Source organism: Hippoglossus stenolepis, chromosome 8, assembly GCF_022539355.2.
Source record: "Hippoglossus stenolepis isolate QCI-W04-F060 chromosome 8, HSTE1.2, whole genome shotgun sequence".
Taxonomy (NCBI): Eukaryota; Metazoa; Chordata; class Actinopteri; order Pleuronectiformes; family Pleuronectidae; genus Hippoglossus; species Hippoglossus stenolepis.
The window spans coordinates 24,837,543-24,858,059 of record NC_061490.1 but is presented as its reverse complement, the minus strand read 5'-3'; the positions used below and the strand labels follow the sequence as shown (position 1 = coordinate 24,858,059).

At 45.4% G+C, this 20,517-nt stretch overlaps 1 protein-coding gene across 1 annotated transcript; it reads left to right on the top strand.

The window, feature by feature from the left end:
* Positions 1–3,895: 3,895 nt before the first annotated feature.
* On the top strand, positions 3,896–17,846 carry ptpn23a (protein tyrosine phosphatase, non-receptor type 23, a). Its single transcript, XM_035163220.2, is given in 28 exon segments — positions 3,896–4,119; positions 6,950–7,024; positions 7,682–7,809; positions 8,110–8,186; positions 8,440–8,489; positions 8,585–8,716; positions 8,794–8,874; positions 8,970–9,101; positions 9,206–9,253; positions 9,411–9,467; positions 9,555–9,613; positions 9,710–9,789; positions 10,005–10,119; positions 10,212–10,277; positions 10,727–10,872; positions 10,981–11,298; positions 11,647–11,801; positions 11,958–12,289; positions 12,382–13,532; positions 13,535–13,573; positions 13,576–13,718; positions 13,721–13,836; positions 13,838–14,813; positions 14,967–15,151; positions 15,251–15,355; positions 15,482–15,620; positions 15,735–15,848; positions 16,568–17,846. Coding segments are annotated over 28 exon segments (5,661 nt in total). The 5' UTR covers positions 3,896–4,035; the 3' UTR covers positions 17,126–17,846.
* The last annotated feature ends 2,671 nt before the right edge of the window (positions 17,847–20,517 follow it).

The window sequence follows — 20,517 nt, the reverse complement described above, 5'->3', positions numbered from 1 at the left end:
CATCCTTCCCATTACAGATATCTGTCCCTTTATCTCTCCCTTATTAAGCTTTCACCCTGTTCTTCCTCTCTCTGCCTTCTTCATTTCCTTTCCCCTCCTCTTCATCATGTTTCTGTCTCTCTCGTGAATCTCTTCGTCCCTTCGTCCCCTCCGTGACTCGTCTGTCTGTCTGTCTGACTACCTCACTGTCTTTGACTCCCCTTGTTATTCTCTCCTCAGCTCTGTCTGAGTGTCTGCCTCCCTCTCCTCTGTCCACCTGTAGCAGCTTCATCAGTGTCGCTGGCGTCCATGTCAGAGGGCGTCTTGTCCAACTTGCAGAGCCAGTGATGGTGTGGTGCTCTGCAGCTCCGCAGCTCCGCAGCTCAGCAGGGGATCCAGCCGCTCCTGCAGCGCTGTCATCTTCAGCACATCTTTTGGCATCGATGTCAGCCCAGCCGCTCTGCACTGATGCACGGCGCCTCCTGGTGGCGAGAAAAGGAGGAGGGAAAAAGGAAGGGATGAGAGCGAAGGTTGGGGGGGTAGGACTGAACTGACATGTGGCCAGAAGTATGTGGACACAGGTCTGGGTCTGTAAACAGAAAATATAACAGGAGGAATTTTGGAATAATCATATTTGACACTTTTGGCCACAAAGTCATTATCAACCCCGTCTTATATTAATAATACACGATAATAATTAGAATATGTTTGCAATATTACTGAAGTATATCACAGTTTTGCATCTGCAAAATTTCAAATGAGAACAATGATCTTCAAAGATCAGTGACTTGTCATTTGTATTTATTCAGAACACTTTCACTCTTGTTAAACTTTTGTGTTTTGCTATTTATTATGACAAAACTATAGTTAAATATAACTCAGGATCCAAATAATTAACTGTGACACAATAAGGATCATATCATCACACTGTCATAACTTTAACAGACGAAGAGCAGCTGCTCCTCACCCTCACCAACAGATTCATTACGATTTTTTTTATCTTTATGCAAAGACATTTAACACAATACTGAGATTTATTTAACCACAAATGATTGTGTATTATTATTATTAATATTATTATTGTGATTATGATTATTATTATGATTATTATTGTGATTTTTGTGTTTGTTATTATTATCTGCTATCATTAATAAAATCATTATGTCTGACAGAGTTTAAATATGACACTTACACAACTGTTCCTGGTCTCTCCCCCTCTCGCTCTCTCTCTCCCCCCCCCCATTTTTCTCATCCCTCCGCAACCGGTGGAGGCAGAGTTTTTTATTCTTATGAAATATTGTCAGGTCTCGACCTTAAAGAACCTTGAGATATTATATAAACGCTGTGACTTGGCACTATTCAAATAACATTGAGCTGGTTGAGAATTACACATTTATTTTCTGTGCAGTCACTCTCTGGGCTGCAGAGTCAAACATAGCAAAGGCTCCACAGTTAAACTGAAGCTGGTCGATGATGAGAGAGAAATGATTATTACTGTTACTGCTGCTGCTGCGTTGTGGATGGAAACCAGGACGCTTTAAAAGAGCAGCTCTGTTGTGTAGTCTGCAATAAAGTTAGGAGGAAGACTGAATAAAGTCACAGCATGTATTGGTTTGACTAACATGTATATAGTTATATACTGTATTAGACCTTTTTCAACCTGGTAAACACTTCTTAGACTCGGTGGTTGCAACATGAGTCATGAAGCTCTCGTCAAACTTGGCCCCAAACGTCTTCTTCTGCAGTAATTTCTCCGTCAGCTCATGACATAAGACCTCCTCGTCTCTAATTCTCCTCGTATGCTTCGCTCACATCACGTCAGATTTATCGTGAACACAAACCGTCGACTGCTGAGGGAACGACTCCTCATACTCGTCTTCTGAAAGTGAGACATTATTATTCCTCCTCACTCTGTGTCGTACATTACAACGAGGAAGACAGGTAATCCACCAGCCCCGACACTCTGCAGTATTAAAAATCTAAATGATCCTCTTCACGCAGTCAGCTTCACTTAGTTTCAGATTCATAAATGTGAGCCGGGATGCAGCTGTTTTAATAAATCAAACAGGTGAGAGCTCCCATTCCTCCGCTTATTCTAAAATTCAGACATCATGTGTGAATGTGACATTAATCCACTAAATCCTGTGCAGCACAACACTGTTACTCTCCTGTGTGCATTTTAAAAATGTGATATTTTACATTCAAACCTCGGCTACGCACATGATTAATTCAGTCTGTTATCTGAGGCTGCGTGAGTGAGACAGGTGGAATCAGGGAGGAAGGAGGAAATTCAATAAATTTGCATTAGTGGTGTACACTGTGCCTGTGGGCAGTAAATTATAAATGAACGTTATATATAGATATGATAATAAGAGTCAGAGGAAGCGTCTGTAGGTTTTTTAATGTGGGCTTTTATGTTTAAAAATATATATGAATTATTTAAAACAATGGCTCTTTCTTTACTCTAATTATTATAAAGTAAATAAACCGAGGCCAAGTCAATTCATTAAAAATAAAGATACATTAAAGTAGAATATAGACACTGATGCTGTGCACTTGTATACAGCTCATTAAAGTGCGACTGAGGTTCATCACATTAAATTATGTTTTACTGTCTAGACTGAGTTCCAGTGTAAAACATGTAGACTAGTGCAGCTGAAACAATAAGATGATTAATCAACTCATCAATACAGAGAAAGAAAGGAAAAGCAATTGATTTATTATCAATAATTTGAGTAATTTTCAGCTTCTTTTGCTGTTATTTTGCCTGTAAATTGAATATTTTTTAACTGTTGGTCGGACAAAACAGGACATATGGCAATTCATCGAGATAATGAAATGTATTGAAAACGATACTTTAACAAGTTTCACAGACATTTAACACAATGTTATATGGAGTATTATTTTATAACAGTGATAAAAAGATATCCAGTAGATGTACAAGTAATCAAGTTACAGTAGAAACAGTCTGAACTTTGGTTTTTCTTTCTGTAAACTTTACTTTTCTTATCTTTCCAACTCAATACGAGGCCTCATCGTGACAATAAGAGCCAGTCATCTTTGTCTCTCATAACAGTGATAACAGTCATAACAGTGGAGCCTTCATACTCATCAGCTTGTACATTACTCCTCGTTCAGCCTGAGATGCACCAGTGACCTCTGCTGACAGAGAGGAGAAGCACTGTGAGGGTCGCATGAGGAGACAGAGGGTGAACATGAGTTCATGTAATAGAATCACATGAGAATATCATCATCAATATTTAGATCAAAATGTATTTGTTTTTTCTTTAGTTTAAGTTTTGCACCAAATCAAATAATGATCTTCACAAATATCTTCCTTTATTTTAATGTAAATACTTTAACTCTCAGGCTGCAGAGCTGGAATTACAACTTGATTCACAGAAAATTACTGCAATTTAAATAATCTATGAAATGCTCATAATTTCTTAAGCAAAATAATTTTAAAAGATGCTTTTTCTCTGTGTATTGTAATTTTAAATTAAATATTTGTATACTTCATGGTAAAAAAATCACACACAAGATTTGTTGTATTTACAGAATCAAAGGTTGACTACTTTCTGTCACTGCTATTATATTACATTACATTACATTATGTTGTATTATATTATATTATGTTATTTTATATTGTAAGAGTAAATTAACCAATAGAATATAATATGTTCAGATCTTCGATGGTATAAAATTTGGTTTCATGTGATATTATTGAAAGCTAAAAAATGAGAACAATATATATATAAATATGTATATCCAAATATATATAATATTAGTGAATTGTTTTATTATACACATGTAATTTATATACAGTTCATGTATCTTCAACCAAGCTAGTTTCCTGGCTGACTACATTTCCCACAACCGCCCGCGGCCCGTACAGGGGAGCCTGCGTCACGTGCTTCGCCAGTTTCCGGTGTGAGTGTAAATGGAGCCATGACACAGTGGAGGAGGAAAGCTGCTTCTTCCCGGAGGAACCGTCAGTGAACCACCGACCAGGCCTTCGCTCCTTCCCCGCTCAGAGCGCCGCGCACAGCCGCCGCGATGGAGGCGGTGCCCCGCATGCCGATGATCTGGCTGGACCTGAAGGAGGCGGGCGAGTTCCCGTTCAGCCCGGCCGTCAGGCAGGTGAGGCTCCGGGGTGGGGACCGGGGACCGGGGAGCAACAGGGCTGAGCCGGAGAGAGGCAGCCCGGCGCGGATTACCGACGCCCGGGTAAACCCTCCAGGAAGCCGACGTCTGACCGCCAGCTGCTGCGTCGGTCCCGCGGAGGAGACGCGTCCCCGGGGGCCCGGGGCTGAGCTCCGGTTGCTGGTGTGAATCCCTCTGACCACCGCCTTTTGTTTGCTAATGGTTAGCGAGCTGCTAGCTACACAACAAGCTAGCAGCTGGGGGCGAAGTTAGCTCCTCGGCAAGTGGCTCACTCCCATTAAACCCAGTACAGAGTCTGTGGGATTCAAGCTGGAGGTTAAAACTCGTGATAATAATAAACTCTGATCTCATCGTCACGTGCACCTGAAGTCAGAGGAGGAGACAAACATCTGGTGACGAGCAGGAGTCTGACATGTTGTTTACAAGTCTGCATCTTAGTTCTGTTCACTGGGAACGATAAGAACAACCTGCACGTGTTATAACACTTTAATAATAATGATAATAATAACGAGACATTTTAGTTCACATCGCATTTTAGACTCACACGCACAACTTGATGTGTGACACAGACACAGTCCAGGTTCTGGTTGAGAGGCAAAGATAACTAGCAGCACCTCATAGTGAACTAGTGACTAGTAACTAGTCGGTGGCTCGGGTCCAGTCCCACGTGATAACAAACAGTGATCTCATCCTCACGTGCACCAGAACCAAGAGGAGGAAACAACCATCTGGTGAAGGAGCAGGAGTCCAACATGTGGTTTACAAGTCTTCATCCTAGTTCTGTTCACTGTGGGGATAACAACAACAACCTGTACGAGTTATAATACTGTATTTATAATAATATGGTATATTTCACAACGTATTTTTAGACAGCCAAGCTCACCTGACAATATATCACTAATAAACACATGTATGATAAAAGTAAAACACACAAACACACTGTCAATACAACATGTGTGACACTAAAATAAGTTTAGAGTTTAGACACAAAAACAACTAGCAGCACATCAAAGATTTAAATGTGATTAGCGAGCGACAGGTAAAATGGTTTGTTTGGTAAACTGAAGGAAACAGATGTGTTTTGAGTTGTGATTTGAACATGTGAGGTGTGGCTCCAATAGTTTACATGTTGGGATGGAGAGAGGAGAAGCTGAGGAAGAGGTGTAGGGATGGAGAGGGAGGTAGGGGGACCATACCTGTTAGTAAGGTTGTAGAGGGCTTTACAGGGGAGAGTTTCCTAGTGTTGTTCTTAATTCCACCTGAAGCCAGTGAAGCTGGATGAGCAGTGATGTGGATTTGCTGCAGGTGATAATCCTGGCAGCAGAATTCTGGATGGTTTAGTCGTTGGTAAAGTTGTATTTGTAAAACCAGTGAGGACGGTGTTACAGTCGCCACGACAGGAAGTGACCAGGGCATGAATCAGAAGGGAGCGCATTACAAAAGTGTTTATTTATAGATAATTCTAATAATAAAGATAATAACTTATTTCTGTGGCACTTCTTCATCTGAACAAGGTCATAAAGTGCTTTACAAAATACATGAGAATAAAACAACACTAGAACAGAACCAGACAAAACTAGGTTAGATAACATGAGAGAAACAAACAACTTCATCTATTTTTTTAAAAGAACAGTTTAAAATCAGGCATCAATAGACTTTCCTATAAAGTATATGATTACAACTAGATTGCTCAGATATACAATATGTCTGCCCACATATACGACTATTACCAGAAATACTATGACTGTTACTTTGGCGCTCTTGCTTTAGAAATGTAGAACAAGTCCCTGATTTATTTGTACTTGGATTAATCATTTAAATGACTCAGTAGTTCATCTGTTTCCCGGCTCGTCATTCGAATGCTTCTTGCTTTTCCCTCGATCTGTAATCGGTTGACCAACTTTCCAGCTCCTTCCTGAAGCAGATAAAAGAGGAGATCTTTGCCCTCTCAGGTCACTGCTGTTACCGGCAGTAATAATCCTGTCAGATAGTTATTTTCATTGCACTGCTCATGACAACACCTTCATTCAGAAATGTTAAACGTGATTCACAGAGGGAAACAAATGAAGTCACTTCTTGCCACATGTCTATAAATGACTGCTGACCTCAGTGTTTAACATGTAACGTAGAGGTGGTGGTTTTCATTCAGGAAGTTAAAGTTTAACATTCGACAGGTTAATGCTGCTTCTCCTTATCGCCAAAGTGGTTGTGCATTTAGTACTGTGTCTACATTAGCTACGATTTCCTCCATTTGCCTCGTAGTGAATCAGGATTCTTGTGGAATTCAGAGCGGGACAATGTTCGTCTTGTTGCTGTGTCATTGTGCATCTTTCCGTCGCCTTGTGACCTTCCTGCCTCCATCGTTTCATTGAAAAACAGAGAGACGAGGACCAGTCAGAGAATCGGTCTGCAGGGCTGTTTACTTCCTGGCCTGACAAAAAAAAAAAAGTAGCTCGCCGCTGCTTCCAGGGGCTCATGAGGACAAGGAAAGTCTTGGCAAAGCATGATGGGAGCACTTCAGAGCAAGAGAATCCAAACTCTTGGTTTTGCTCAAGGCCAAAGATTTGCATAATAATTAATTAGCTGCAGTTGAAAGACATTCAGGGTCAAATCATATATTTTCTCAGCAGTTATCCTGCATAACAGATATTTAATTAAATATGATTTGTTGGTAAGACCAAGGCCTCAAATCTTACATTGTGATTCCAGTCTGGAGAAGCCTTCTTTTTCCAGTATAAGCAGGAAGTGACTGTTTGTTTTTTTTAAAGTGTTGACCTACTTTTTCTTTCTGTGTCTTCACCTCCAGTTCATCTTAAAGAACTACGGAGAGAATCCTGACAACTACAATGAGCAGCTGAAGAAGCTGGAGACTCTGCGGCAGGTAGGTTCTCTGAGGCTCAGGCTCGGGTCTGTGGTTCCAGGGTCTTTGATCCACTTCTTCCTTGGGTCATGTTCCAGCCTTTTACTAAACTTCATGGAAGTCAGCTGAAGAGTTTTTGCATAATCCAGATTAGTTAGACAAACAAATCGTTATTAAATGTTACGACTCACAACCAGAAGCGACAAGTGGGATCATGTTTCCTGCAACTTGACTGTTTGGAGGAGGCCTACGACCTTGAAGGTTGTACTTCTGGTCTAACCTGTGGTTAAGTCAGAGATTAATAAGCTATGTTAAAGGAAACAAGGATGAAGAGAAGTGGTAAATTATCAGTTGACACAAACTAAACAGAACAAATCTCACACATAATATTCGAGGAAACCAAAATCTAGTCCTTTTCAACCACAGACTCTAACACAAGAGGCTGTTGAGCTCATCAGTGCTGATGATGTTTTTAAATGTTGAATTGTATCTGTTTCCTGTTAGTAACTCTAATAGTAGAAGAGTCGTTTCTGTTGGTGCCAGTTTGCAGATCCATCCCTGATCTGGTCCCAGTGAGAATTTAACTGCTTCTTACCTCTACAGAGAGGAGTCGTTGTGATTGTGTTGCTGCTCTGGTGAAGAACAGGAGATGAAACACAGTTTGTGTCTGTTTCACAGGGAGCGGTGAACGTGACGAGGGATTTCGAAGGATGCAGCACGTTGAGGAAGTACTTCGGTCAGCTGCATTACCTCCAGAGCCGAGTGCCCATGGGGCCGAGCCAGGAGGCTGCTGTGCCCATCTCATGGTACAAACACAAACCTACAAACAAATCACACAAACACAAACCGTACACAACATTCACACGTCTTCCTGCCGTCTGAACTATTTCTTCCTGAGGTCTGGATCTTTTTTTAGAGTCACTCTCACGACACAAATGTCAGTTCACTGCCGGAAATCTTAAAGTACAGAGGGGAATAAAATAGCAGGAAGTAAATGTAACTTTCCAAATGTTATCTGTCCACGAAATGATGTCCAATATCCATTGAATTTCCAGTATTCTAGTCAAATACTAATTTTACTAATACTAATTTTTGCTTGTGTGCAGGACTGAGATCTTCTCTGGAAAAACAGTCACTCATGACGACATCAGCTATGAACAAGCCTGCATCCTCTACAATCTTGGTGAGTTGAGTCACGTAGAGAAATCTGTGGATTCTCATGAAAACAATTCACCACCTGTGAATAGACTGAAGTGAGTTGTCCACATACTGACACACACAGATCTGCTCTTGTACAACCTTTTAAAGGAACAGTATGAGTGACCCATAACTCTTTCAACATACATTTGTCAGTATTGTTTTAAGATTGACGTGGAAAAGTGTGAATTTATCCTGTAACAGTCTCCAACTCGACTCCTTGTTTTCATTCTCCATAGGGGCCCTGCACTCCATGCTGGGAGCCATGGATAACAGGGTGTCTGAGGAGGTGAGACACACGCAGACACACACACACACACACACACACACACACACTGTGCACTATGTCCACACAGTCCCTCTGACCCTCTGCTTCGTGTCCAGGGCATGAAGGTGTCATGTACCCACTTCCAGTGCTCAGCTGGAGCCTTCTCCTACCTGAGAGACCATTTCAGCCACAACTTCAGTGTGGACATGAGCCACCAGATCCTTAACCTTAACATTAACCTCATGCTGGTAGGTAACACACTCATACGCACACACACACAGACACACACAGGAAAGTGTCTCATCACTCTGTGTCTCCTTCCTAGGGTCAGGCTCAGGAGTGTCTTCTGGAGAAATCCATGTTGGACAACAGGAAGAGTTTCCTTGTTGCCCGTATCAGCGCTCAGGTCAATGTCTTATGATTTAATATGAATTATATTTAATAATCTTATCAATCAACAGTGAAATCTTGAGCAGGTGATAACTGGCTGTGCTGCTGCAGGTGGTGGATTACTACAAAGAGGCCTGCAGGGCTCTGGAGAACTCGGAGACGGCCTCCATGCTGGGGAAGATCCAGAAGGACTGGAAGAAACTGGTTCAGATGAAGATCTACTACTTTGCTTCCATTGCACACGTGAGTCCGATGAGCGAGTGGTTGTGAGTGTGTGTTGTTTTAATACTGACGTTCACTTCATCACATTCACCTTCCTCCGTTATCTCTGTGTTGTTTCTCTACAGCTTCACATGGGAAAACAGGCGGAGGAGCAGCAGAAGTACGGAGAGCGGGTAGGACCATGCAGTTTTTTACTCTTACCATCAGGGTGCGCTTTGTGTTTTTAACTATTTATTCAGGACAGAAATTAAGAGCTTCCTCAGTCCATTTTTCCACTTCCCTCCATGTTTCTCTGTTCCTACTCACATTTGTATTTTCTGTTTCCACCAGTTGGCGTACCTGCAGAGCTCCATGGATAAACTCAGTGAAGCCATCAAGCTGGCGAAGGTAGAAAAGCACTTTCTCACCAGCAACACATTAGTGTAATGTTTTATTGTCTCTGTAACCGTGTGTTTCCTGTCTTGTTACAACCAGGGTCAACCTGACAGCGTGCAAGAGGCATTGAGGTTCACCATGGATGTTATCGGTGGAAAGTGAGCACTTCATTCTTTGTGTCACAGTTTCAGTCGTTTCCTGTAGTTTCACTGGTGGTTTTCAGTGTGTGAACATGTTTTTCTTTTGACCTCTAGGTTCAATTCAGCCAAAAAGGACAATGACTTCATCTATCACGAGACAGTTCCTTCTCTGGAAACTCTGGCCTCAGTCAAAGGTAACGTGAAGCTCGAGTATGTTCACGCTGCTGTGATGACTCACAACTAATATTATCACTGTTTTAATGCGTTTCCATGTAGAAGTGTGATGTTGATATGTATCTGTTATGAACAGCTCTTTGTTTAACAGTGTTAAATGATTCTTTTGCTGACTGACTAATGTCTTCATCTCTCAGCATCATGATCTCTTCTCCTCTTGTTATTTCCCCTCTAGGTGCACCACTGGTCAAAGCCCTCCCAGTCAACCCCACAGACCCCAGCGTCACTGGACCAGACCTGTTCTCCAAGTTGGTGCCGATGGCTGCACATGAAGCGTCTTCTCTTTACAGGTAGTTCATCTCAGAACGGTGAAATAAATACTGTGTTCAGTCCTTCATGATTAAAGTTAATTGATGTCTGTGGTTACTTTCTGTTTTTCCAGTGAGGAGAAGGCCAAGCTGCTGAGGGACATCATGACCAAGATAGAAAGCAAGAACGAAACACTAGAGTGAGTACATGAGTGTGTGGAGCCTTAAAAAAACTCTTCAGAGATATCAACGTTAATGTTTTGAGATGTGAAGCTTTTATTTTACAGAATAAACGATGTAGAAAATATGTGTATTTATGTTTATATTCAGTTTCAGGGCATTTCTCACAGTAGCCACTAGTCTGTACTGTTACTTAGACATGAACATGAATGTACTCATTTCATAATTAATATGCTGCGGCTGTGCAAAGTGCAAACTGTGGTCCTGTCACTTTTCATAATAACATTATACTATTTCAAGTGGTAACTCCAACTCGTTTAAAATCTACCATTCCCAGTTGATCTCTTAACCCAAAATGTCTGTAAACCCCAAAAAAAGATCATTGGAAAGTTTGAAAGTTAATATTACTACTGATTTTAATTTGAGCAGACTCTGTACCCAGTGTAAACTGACTGGTTTCGTCTCACAGGCAGTTCATGGACTCCCTGGGCTTGGAGCCGGAGTCTGTGGACAACCTGGACATGTACAGTCACATCCCCCCCGTCCTGATGGAGAAATGTGCCGCGCTCAGTGTCCGACCCGACACCGTCAAGAGCCTCATCCAATCCATGCAGGGTAAGGGAAATCATGTCTGCCCCAAATTGTTGTATAGACATATTTAAAGTTTTGGTTTTGTAACATTTCTTGATTGTTGGTGTTTACCTCTCTATCACATCTGTGCAGTGCTTTCAGGCGTCTTCACTGATGTGGAGTCTTCACTGAGGGAGATCAGAGACGTCCTGGAGGAAGATGAGACCAGCGAGCGAATCCTGCAGGAGGTCATCGGCCCCTCGGCGGGCGACATCCACCCGGCAGCACAGGGCCAGGCTCTGGCCGAGATCCACAGGGACCTGGAGAAGTACATGGAGGCCCACGAGAAGGCGAGTTTCACCAACACGGAGCTCCACCGCGCCATGAACCTGCACATCAGCAACCTGCGTCTGCTGGGGGGGCCACTGGAAAGTCTGAGAGAGGCCTTGCCCCGGCCCCAACTTAGTGAAGGTGTGTTTGATGAGAAAGCATTTTTTTCTTTCCTGCTAGAGAAAAGTCTGGCAAGTTACCATCAGTGTAAAATACAAGGACATCAAAGAATGTTAAGATTTCAGTATATTCAATACAAGTCTTTCATGTTTATAAAAAATTTGTTAAAAAGCCTCTTGATGCATATTTCTATTTAAAGAATAAGAAAACAACAGGTGAAGAAATCATCAATAAAAGGCTTTTGAGAATGACCAGGTCTGGAGATGATATTATGACATCAGTTGTGTTTAATTTTCATCACATCATGTAGTTCTAAATTGTGTGTGTTACCCTGTGTGTGTCTGTGTGTGTGTGTGTGTGTGTGCGCAGAGGAAGTCGCCGGGCTGCAGTGCATGAAGCGGATCCTTGGGAAGGTCCAGGAAATGAGAGAACAGAGAGGCTCTTTGGAGAAACAGCTCCGTGACCTCATCCAGCACGACGACATCACCTCCACCCTCGTCACCACGGAGCGGGCGGACATGAAGGTATGTGGTCGCAGGTGGTTCCCTCAAGGCCACACAAAACACCACTGTCACTTTAAAACAAAAAAAAATGATTCAAGGGAGATCTGCCTGAACTCTTGGACTTGTAATTGTATTTTTTTTACATGTGAGATCTCAACCAACCCTTTGTCCTTCCAGCGCATATTTGAGGACCAACTGAAGAAGTACGAGCAGGTGAAGGTTTACATCGAGCAGAACCTGGCAGCTCAGGAGAACATCCTGAAGGCCCTGACGGAGGCTAATGTCCAGTACGCCTCAGTTCGCAAGGGCCTGAGCCAGACCGAGCAGCAGTGGAACGCCACCGTCCAGGGCCTGGTGGGCTCGTACGAAGCCTACGAGGACCTGATGAAGAAGTCCCAGGAGGGGAAAGAGTTCTACGATGACCTGGAGGCCAAAGCGTCCCGTCTGCTGGAGAGATCGAAGGGCTTGTGTCAGATGAGAACAGAGGAGAGGAAGCCAGTGCTGGAAAAGTGAGGGGAATGTTTCAGTCTCTATTAAGTTTCAGTCTTCTAAAGGTGACATTTGAATGCTCTTCTCATGCTCTTTACTGTGTTTTCCTCAGAGAGACCCAGAAGAAGCCCCCAGCTCGACCCACCGCAGCAAAGCCCTCCCTGAGGCCAAAAAATCCAGATAACGACTCTGCCTGCTCGAGCCTGGACGACCCGGAACTGGCCCAGCTCAGTGCAGCCATATTGGCCTTGGGAGGTGACTTACCTGACGAGCTCCGCAGCCTCCCCCCTGACATTCCCTCCCTCACCACCGCTCGTCACCCCGGTCCTGAAGCCTACATCCCCCCTGGTGTGAACCTGGGTGGCAGCAGCTCTCTGCCTTGGCCTGGTGCTCCAGCTGCTGGTCTTCCTCGCTTCCCCGCCAACCTGCCACCTCCAGAACTTTTGGCACGGATTGCTCAGTTTCCTACTTCAGGAGCTCTGCCACATGGACACCATCCCCAGATGCCTCCACAAATGCAGACGGTGTCAGGTTATCGGCCACCACCTCCTCATGCTCCCCAACCGACACCAGTCCGACCCTCGACTACCACTGTGGACAGCATTCAGGCCCCGATCCCCAGCTACGCCCCAACACCGCACCACCCACACTCAGCTGGCTACGCTGTACCGCCACAGATGGGTGTCTATCCCCACTTTATGCACCAACCAGGGATGCCGCTTCGAGGCCCAAGCCAAACTCCTGCACCCCAACCCCAGCAGCAGAAACATCCACAGCACTACCCCCAAGCCATGGGGCAACAGCTGCCTCAGGGCTATCAGCCTGCACCAATGCCCGGCCCTCACCTCCAGACCCAGCAAGGCTACCCTCATGGATATATGCCACAACAGCCTGGCGTTCCTCCACAGTACCAGCAGGCATTCCCAGGGCAGATGCAAAATGGCTTCCAGCCGCGACCTCAGATCCCACAAGGCTATCAGCCTCCGCAGGGCTATGGGCCCCAGCAGCACCCTCAGATGATGCCAGGCTCCATACCCAGGCCACCTCAAACTGCCCACCCCCAAATGCCTGCAACGTCTCAACCAGCACCCCCCGTGTCACAGCCCTACCTGCCCCATCCCAACCAACAGATGCCCATTGGACTCCCTCACCAACACATGTTGCCACAACAGCAACAACAAATGTCAATGCCCCCCAATGCCCAGCAGATGCCGCCACACCCACAGATGCAGATGCCAGGAGGTCCCAGACCCCAGATGCCCCCACAAGTCAGCCAATGCCACCAGTCTCACAGAACTACATGCCCCCACCGGCCAGCCCATTCACCCTGCAATGCACCCACAGATGCCCCCTGCCTCACAACCTCATATGGTCCCTGGTCCTCAGGTCCACCTGCCAAGGGGCCCTATGCCACAAATGCCCCCCGGTGCACTACCCCAACAGCATCAGCATCACCCCCACCCGGACAGCCTCCTATACCAAACATGCCCCAGCAGCCTATTCGGATGCCCGGGCAGCCCCAGGCTCAGCCCCCTCACTCTGGGGGAGTGTGCTACCCAGGAGGGGCTGATGATGCCTCAGCAGCCCCTGGCCCCACAGCCAGCAGCCCCCCAACCTCAGGCCCCACTCCCCATGACTCATCCACAGCCTTCTACTATGTACCCTTCAGCTCCAGGCCCTAATGTACCTCCAAGTGCCCCACAGCAGCCCACTGCCATGGGACCCCATGGTCCGCATGCTCCCTCTGCTCAGCACATGATCCAGCCCTCACCTGCTCAACCACCCGTCCCTCCTTCCCCTTCACCTTCCCCCTCTCCATCTCCCTCTCCAGGCCCTACATCTCTGGGTCTGAACCCCCAGCAGAGACCCACACCAACCCCCACCCCCGGAGGCACAGCACCATCCACTCTTCCCTCTCCCTCTGCTGTCTCTCCCTCCACGTCGCTTTTTCAACGCCAGAACTCAAGCACAGACGACCTCCTCTCCTCGAGCCCAGAGAGCCAACCCGGAGGCCCCAAGGCCCCGACCAATGTCCTGCAACCGACTAAAGCTGACCCACAGGACGGGGAGCGTCGGAAGAAAAGCACCCAGGCAGTTCTCCTGATCCAGGGTGACCCGTACCAAGCCCCAGAGCGTGTTGCCCAGCTTCATAGTGAACTGGAACGTTACAGAGCCCAAGTAGATTCCCTGGAGCACCCCTCTGAGACCGAGGGTGGCCTGTCAGTGCTGGACGCCCGCTGGAAAGAGCTCCAGGAACAGCAGGAGAAAGACGCCCGTCAGCTGTCCATCGCCATCGCCCGCTGCTACACCATGAAGAACCGTCACCAGGACGTCATGCCCTACGACCTCAACCGCGTGATGCTGCAGTCCGGCAAAGACGACTACATCAATGCCAGCTACGTGGAGGACTTGTCACCGTACTGCCCTCGCCTTATCGCCACACAAGCTCCCCTCTCCGGCACAGCGGCAGACTTCTGGCTGATGGTGTACGAGCAGAAGGTGTCTCTGATAGTCATGTTGGTGTGTGAGCAGGAGCTTGATAAGGTACCAAGTTTAGTTTGGTTAACTTTTAGTCTTAAAGTTTGTTTTTCCTGAAATATCTTTTGATACAGATCATCTCTTTAATATTATGATGTTATATTGTACTCGTTGTCTTATCGTCTGTTTTTAACGTTCTTATCTTGTTGTCTCTCACAGGGAAAAGTTCTGCGCTACTTCCCGACAGAGCGCGGCAAGCAGTTCTCTCAGGGACCGATCACGCTCAGCCTGACCACGCAGAAGACGGCACCGACACACGTGGAGCGAATGATCAGCCTGCAGTACCGCGACCAGAGCCTGAAGCGCACCGTCGTCCATCTCCAGTTCACCAACTGGCCGGAGCTGTAAGTCAGGTTCTAAGATACTCGCAATATAAACTAGTTTCTCTTAAATAACAAGTGTTTCACACCGAGTCGTCATCGTTTCTCCATGTTCGTCCTCAGGGGTCTTCCTGAGAGCAAGAGCAACCTGCTCCGATTCATCCAGGACGTCCACGGACACTACCTCCACCAGAGGCCCTTACACACACCTGTTGTGGTGCACTGCAGGTATATATTCAAAATGGAAGTTAACACCAGCCGATAACGTCCTGTCTGTGTGAGGGGTCGGGGTCTGTGATTTGAGAGCAGTGTTTCTTAAATCTTTAAAACGTACCCGTCTGTTTCCTGCCTCAGCTCGGGTGTCGGACGCACCGGCGCCTTCTGTCTGCTGTACGCGGCGCTGCAGGAGCTGGAGGCGGGAAACGGGATCCCAGATCTGCCCCTGCTGGTGAAGAAGATGAGACAGCAGAGGAAGAACATGCTCCAGGAGAAGGTCAGATACACAGAAATAAATCGAAATCTAATTTAACATCTGATCCTCAGGGGGAATAGATTCTCAGATATTAGAAGCTTCATGTTAACGTCCTCCTGTCTGTCTCGTCTCCAGCTGCACCTGAAGTACTGCTATGAGTCCGTGTTGAAGCACGCGGAGAACGTCCTGCAGCGCCACGGCATCACCACCGCCACCTGCAGCAAGAACACCAACTCTGCAGCCACGAAGGTTTGTCACCTAAAATACTTGACGTGGTTCGCGGATCCATCAGCCACATATTTGTGTCTTTGTACAGAGACAACAAAAGGCTCGGCTGCCCTCAGGTCGTCATGGAGACTATTTAACAACTTGAATGTTAGAAAAATCTCCAAAACTGTTTGAGGGGATAATCGATTTTGTTCTTTTTGTCCCACCAACATTCCAGAATCAAAAGAAATCTGTCCCATGTACAGTGAAGTAAATACTGGTGTGGAAGAATCTGGGACCAGTAAATGTTTTTCATTTTTGATTGAAAGGTAAAATAAGTGGAAAAACCTACTGGTTGTGTGTCATGTTAGATTATACAACAGTTTTTACTCGGGTCCTGGTCGGAGAAGCTCCGGAGAATGTCCCATTAATCTCACTTGGACATTTGTCTTCTCAGACTGTCCCTCGAGTTCAGTGCAAATCTGAAAGTAGCTTTAAAGACGAACAGCAAGTATTGTAAGACATCAAAATCATGTAAAAGGTCATAAGGCCAAACAACATTTTTCGACTGTTGAGACGTTTTCATCTGAACTTTAACGTTATATTTGTTTTGTGTCCCTGATTGTTCCGAAGGATTTCTACTAGTTCAAGGTACTAGTGGTGCTTCTGTCACTTCAGTAGATCGAGGCCGTTTCATTTCTGCGAGTGTCTCCTCTTGTTAACCTGAACCTTCCTGTCCTCTCTGAACCGTCTCTCTGCAGCCTTACACGAGACAGGAGTCGCAGCAGGATATCGTCCTGGGCGGAGACATGCCCATCAGCTCCATCCAGGCCACCATCGCCAAGCTCAGCATCCGGCCGCCCAGCGCCACAGACCCGGCCATGGAGCAGGCTGAGGAGCCGGTCGGCTCCATCTTACCCGACCTGGACTCTCTGGGTACAGACATCCAGCTGTTCCAGGACGCCGACCCGCCGACAGATACCCAGCCCCCTTCCTCCTTCAGCCCGCCCCTCTCCTCACCTGCCCACTCCCCACCTCCTCCCAACGGCCTGGATATCGTCTCCACCTCCCCCCCAGCAGAGGCTGTGCCGAGCGTCGTCCCACCTCCCGCTTCCTCTGCTCCTTCGTCCCTGGAGCTTTTGGCCTCGATGACGCCAGAGGCCTTCTCCATGGAGGGAGGGGGCCGGGGGAAGCAGCGGGTGACCAAGCAGAGCTTCCTGCAGCCGGTGGAGGGTCAGGGTCTCCACGGGAAACGGGGGGACAAAGGTGAAGACCCGCTCGGCTGCCTGGACCCCCTCTGGAGCCTCAACAAGCAATGAGTCCACAGGTCGCTGCCTTTCTCTCACTCTACCACCAGGCGTCACTAGAGGCCTGTCGCTCCCTTTCCAATCCCGCTTTGAAGAGAAAACTAAACAAGCTGAATCCTGGGAGAAGTTCTGTTGATTACCAAGATGTGCCTGGTGGCAGACAGTCGGGGGTGAGATTGGAAGTCGGGGGGGGTTTGAAACCTGAAACACACTTTGCTTCTCCCTGCATCACTGGTGGCTTCTGGGACCAGATCACTATGCACTCGTCTGTATCCGTTCATTCTTTCTGTTGCTCTTTGCTGCTTTTCTTTTTATGTCCGTGGCGGATGGAGCACTGCTCTGCACTTCCAGCACCAGATCCTCTCCCTAAAGAAAGATCCCAGCATGCACTCCATCGTCAAGGCATCACCAGGCTGCGACGTGTTCAGCTCCCCGCCCCTTCCTTCCTGCGCTGTGATCGTTTTAATGACTGGAATAACGTGTGCGTAGCGTTGAAGCAGCTTTTTAAGACCCCCAGTTCTATCAGCGCGTGTAGCTCAGTAGTTCCTGTCACAGAGCAGCAAACAAATCAGCACGTGGTAACAAGTCGATTATTTTTCTTTGTCTTTTGTCTGTAACACTGTAAATATCTTAAATAAAAATTAGACTATCCCAAAAAAAAAAGTCCTTCTGGAAAAAGTGTCACTAATCATTCATCATTGTAAAGATATCAGAATAAATCCAGTAGACAAACTGTGTTGGTATCAAAGCCTCTTTATTTGAAAATTAGTACAAAGTCTTGCAGGTTTTTCTTGTGTGTTACAAAACAGTAAATAAGTTACCTCCACTACCACAGCCTGCCAAGGAAGAGAGGAAGCTGGAGGGGAAGAAGCAGACGAGTGGATCTTCTCTACAGTCGGTTAGATTTGGACCGTTAATGTTACATATTTGAGTTGCAACGGGGGAAATATTTTCCTCTGATATGTTGAGTCACAGCTGCACCAGCACAGTTAACCTCCATACATCAGACGGAGCCGTAATCACGACATGGATATTGGTTTGTTTTGAGCTCGAGTCCAAAAACATTCATGAGAAGCTTCAGCAGCTTCCTCCGCAAAAGGAAGAGTTCAAGAGTTTGGGACGTTTTTGCTTTAGCTCACTTCCTGGATGAGAAGATGAACAAACCAGGTCCGAGGCAGTTGTACGACGTGTTCTACGACACCGTGACGTCCTCGGCCTGACGCTGGAGGAAGAACATATTCGTATCTTTGATAATGCCGACAACTCTGCCAGAAAATATTTCCCAGAATGCCTTTATCTCAAATTCACATGTTTTTTTTTTTTGTAATGGCTTTGTTTGCTTGTTAGAAAACTGAAGTTAAAAAAAATTAAGTCTGACAAAAAAAACAAAACTACACATTTTCCTGTTTCTAAAACTTTATCGTCCGTTTACGAGAAAAAAAACAAAAACAAAGTTTAAATCGTTCACACGGTTACCAAGGAGATCGCAGGTCTGATTTCTGCTGAATGCAAAACGTATTCATCTTTACTTCCACTTCTGTTCGTTTATTTCTTTTTCAGCAGGATTATATAAAAACTACTTCATGGATTTCCACAAAACTTGATCGAAGAATTCATGGATCTTGAACAAAATCAGGAATAATTAGAGGACTGATATTTATGAGAGAACCGTTTGATGCAGATCAGAATTAAAATCTGGATCCAGTGGATTTAAATGTAGTTTCATAGGAGGTAGGGTTTTTTCCCCCGGCGCTGTGCAGTAACAAAAAGGGATAGAAACCTGTAACTACCACCAGCAGCTGAGATAATGAGCTTATATGCATCTTCAACCGTTTCAGAGGTTTGTCCAAACAAAACAATGAGTTTGATTCATTTTCAGACTCGTTTGGCGCAGAATGAAAACCACGTCCCTGTGAAACCAGACCTGTGACCTGTGACTTGTCGTCAGCTCGTTACCGTCGCACACACGTTCCTGTGTGCAAGCTGACGTTTTGCATAAGTGCCAATGCATTCATAGCGTTAAGAGTGCATTGAATTAGTGTTAAGATTCGATAGTCGCTGGTTTTGTTTAACAGGTTTGTTCACCACGCCTACATTCGACAAAACGCACATTGACGGTAGATTGGTGGAGGATTGGAAAAGAAAATACATTCTGGGTGTTGTTGGCGTTCCTCGAGGGAAACGTCTCGAAGCTGGAGGACGACTTTCTCTCAGCCGGTTATCGGAGAAAAAGGGACGAAGCTCAGGCACCGACTTAAATAACAGTTGAGCAGTTTGAAAAAACAGACGAGTGTCGATTTCCAGGATTCTAGGATTTGGAGAAACTCCTTTTAACTGAATCACCACAACACTAGAGTTACTTTTATCTGAATGTTATTAGACCATGTTTTAAAAAACAGCCTTTTACTAGTTATACACACAAGATCAAAGCTCCTCCATGTTAGCGAATGGTACATGGGACCTAAATAAAAAGTCAAAGTTACATAAACGTTTCTCAAAGAAGGTTTCTGTCATTTTAGATCATTCTCATTGTTCAAGTCTTCATGTTTCGGAGAAGTTTGGGGTTTAATAAGTTATCTGATGATGTAAAAACGGGATAAAACTATTCAATAGACTCTGAGATCGTCAGCGCAAGACGGCGGCGTTTCGTATCCGGGATCTTTTGGCTTCATCTCCGGGCAGCGGGAGGAATATTGTTTAGAGTGAAAGACGGTTTAAACTTTTCAATGACTCAATTGGAGAATAACGGAGTCTCAAAGCTGAAGGATCTTTAGCATCGGAGCACACGGAACTAAAACAAATCACAATAAGCAGCTTCCATCGCTTCACCTTCCAGTTCTGTGACGGGACGGAGCGCGTGGTCGTTCACACCTGCTGCTTATCGTCATCGTTTTAATTAGAGCCCGACCGACTCACCGATTGGTCGATCACAGCGGCCGATATCAGACTTTTATTTTACAAACTAAACATTTGTTAAGTTCTATATATTTGGTTGTATTTGTGTTTTCTTTTTTTTTATATAGTTATTCACAATAAAGTTTTTGATTTGATTATAAAATATCGATTACATTTCTCTGTAAAGGATTTGATATCAACGTCCCCATTGGCCGGGCTCTAACCCTCAGTTCTGTGTTTAACGTGAAGCTGGTTGGAATGTAAAGTTCTTGGCATTTAAATTATTTGCAGCTACTTATATACAGTGTTATTTATTATTCACATTTCGATTGGCTTGGCTGCAGAAAGAGGCGGGAAGGTTTTTTTTAAGACAACTCCAGCAAAGTTTACAAATCGACAACGACACTAAGATGGAAGTTATCTTTTAGTCTGTGGCCCGAATGGAAACCGTTTAAGTTGAAGTTATATAGTTAACCGTGTTTTTCACAAAATAAAATCTCTTGTGGGCA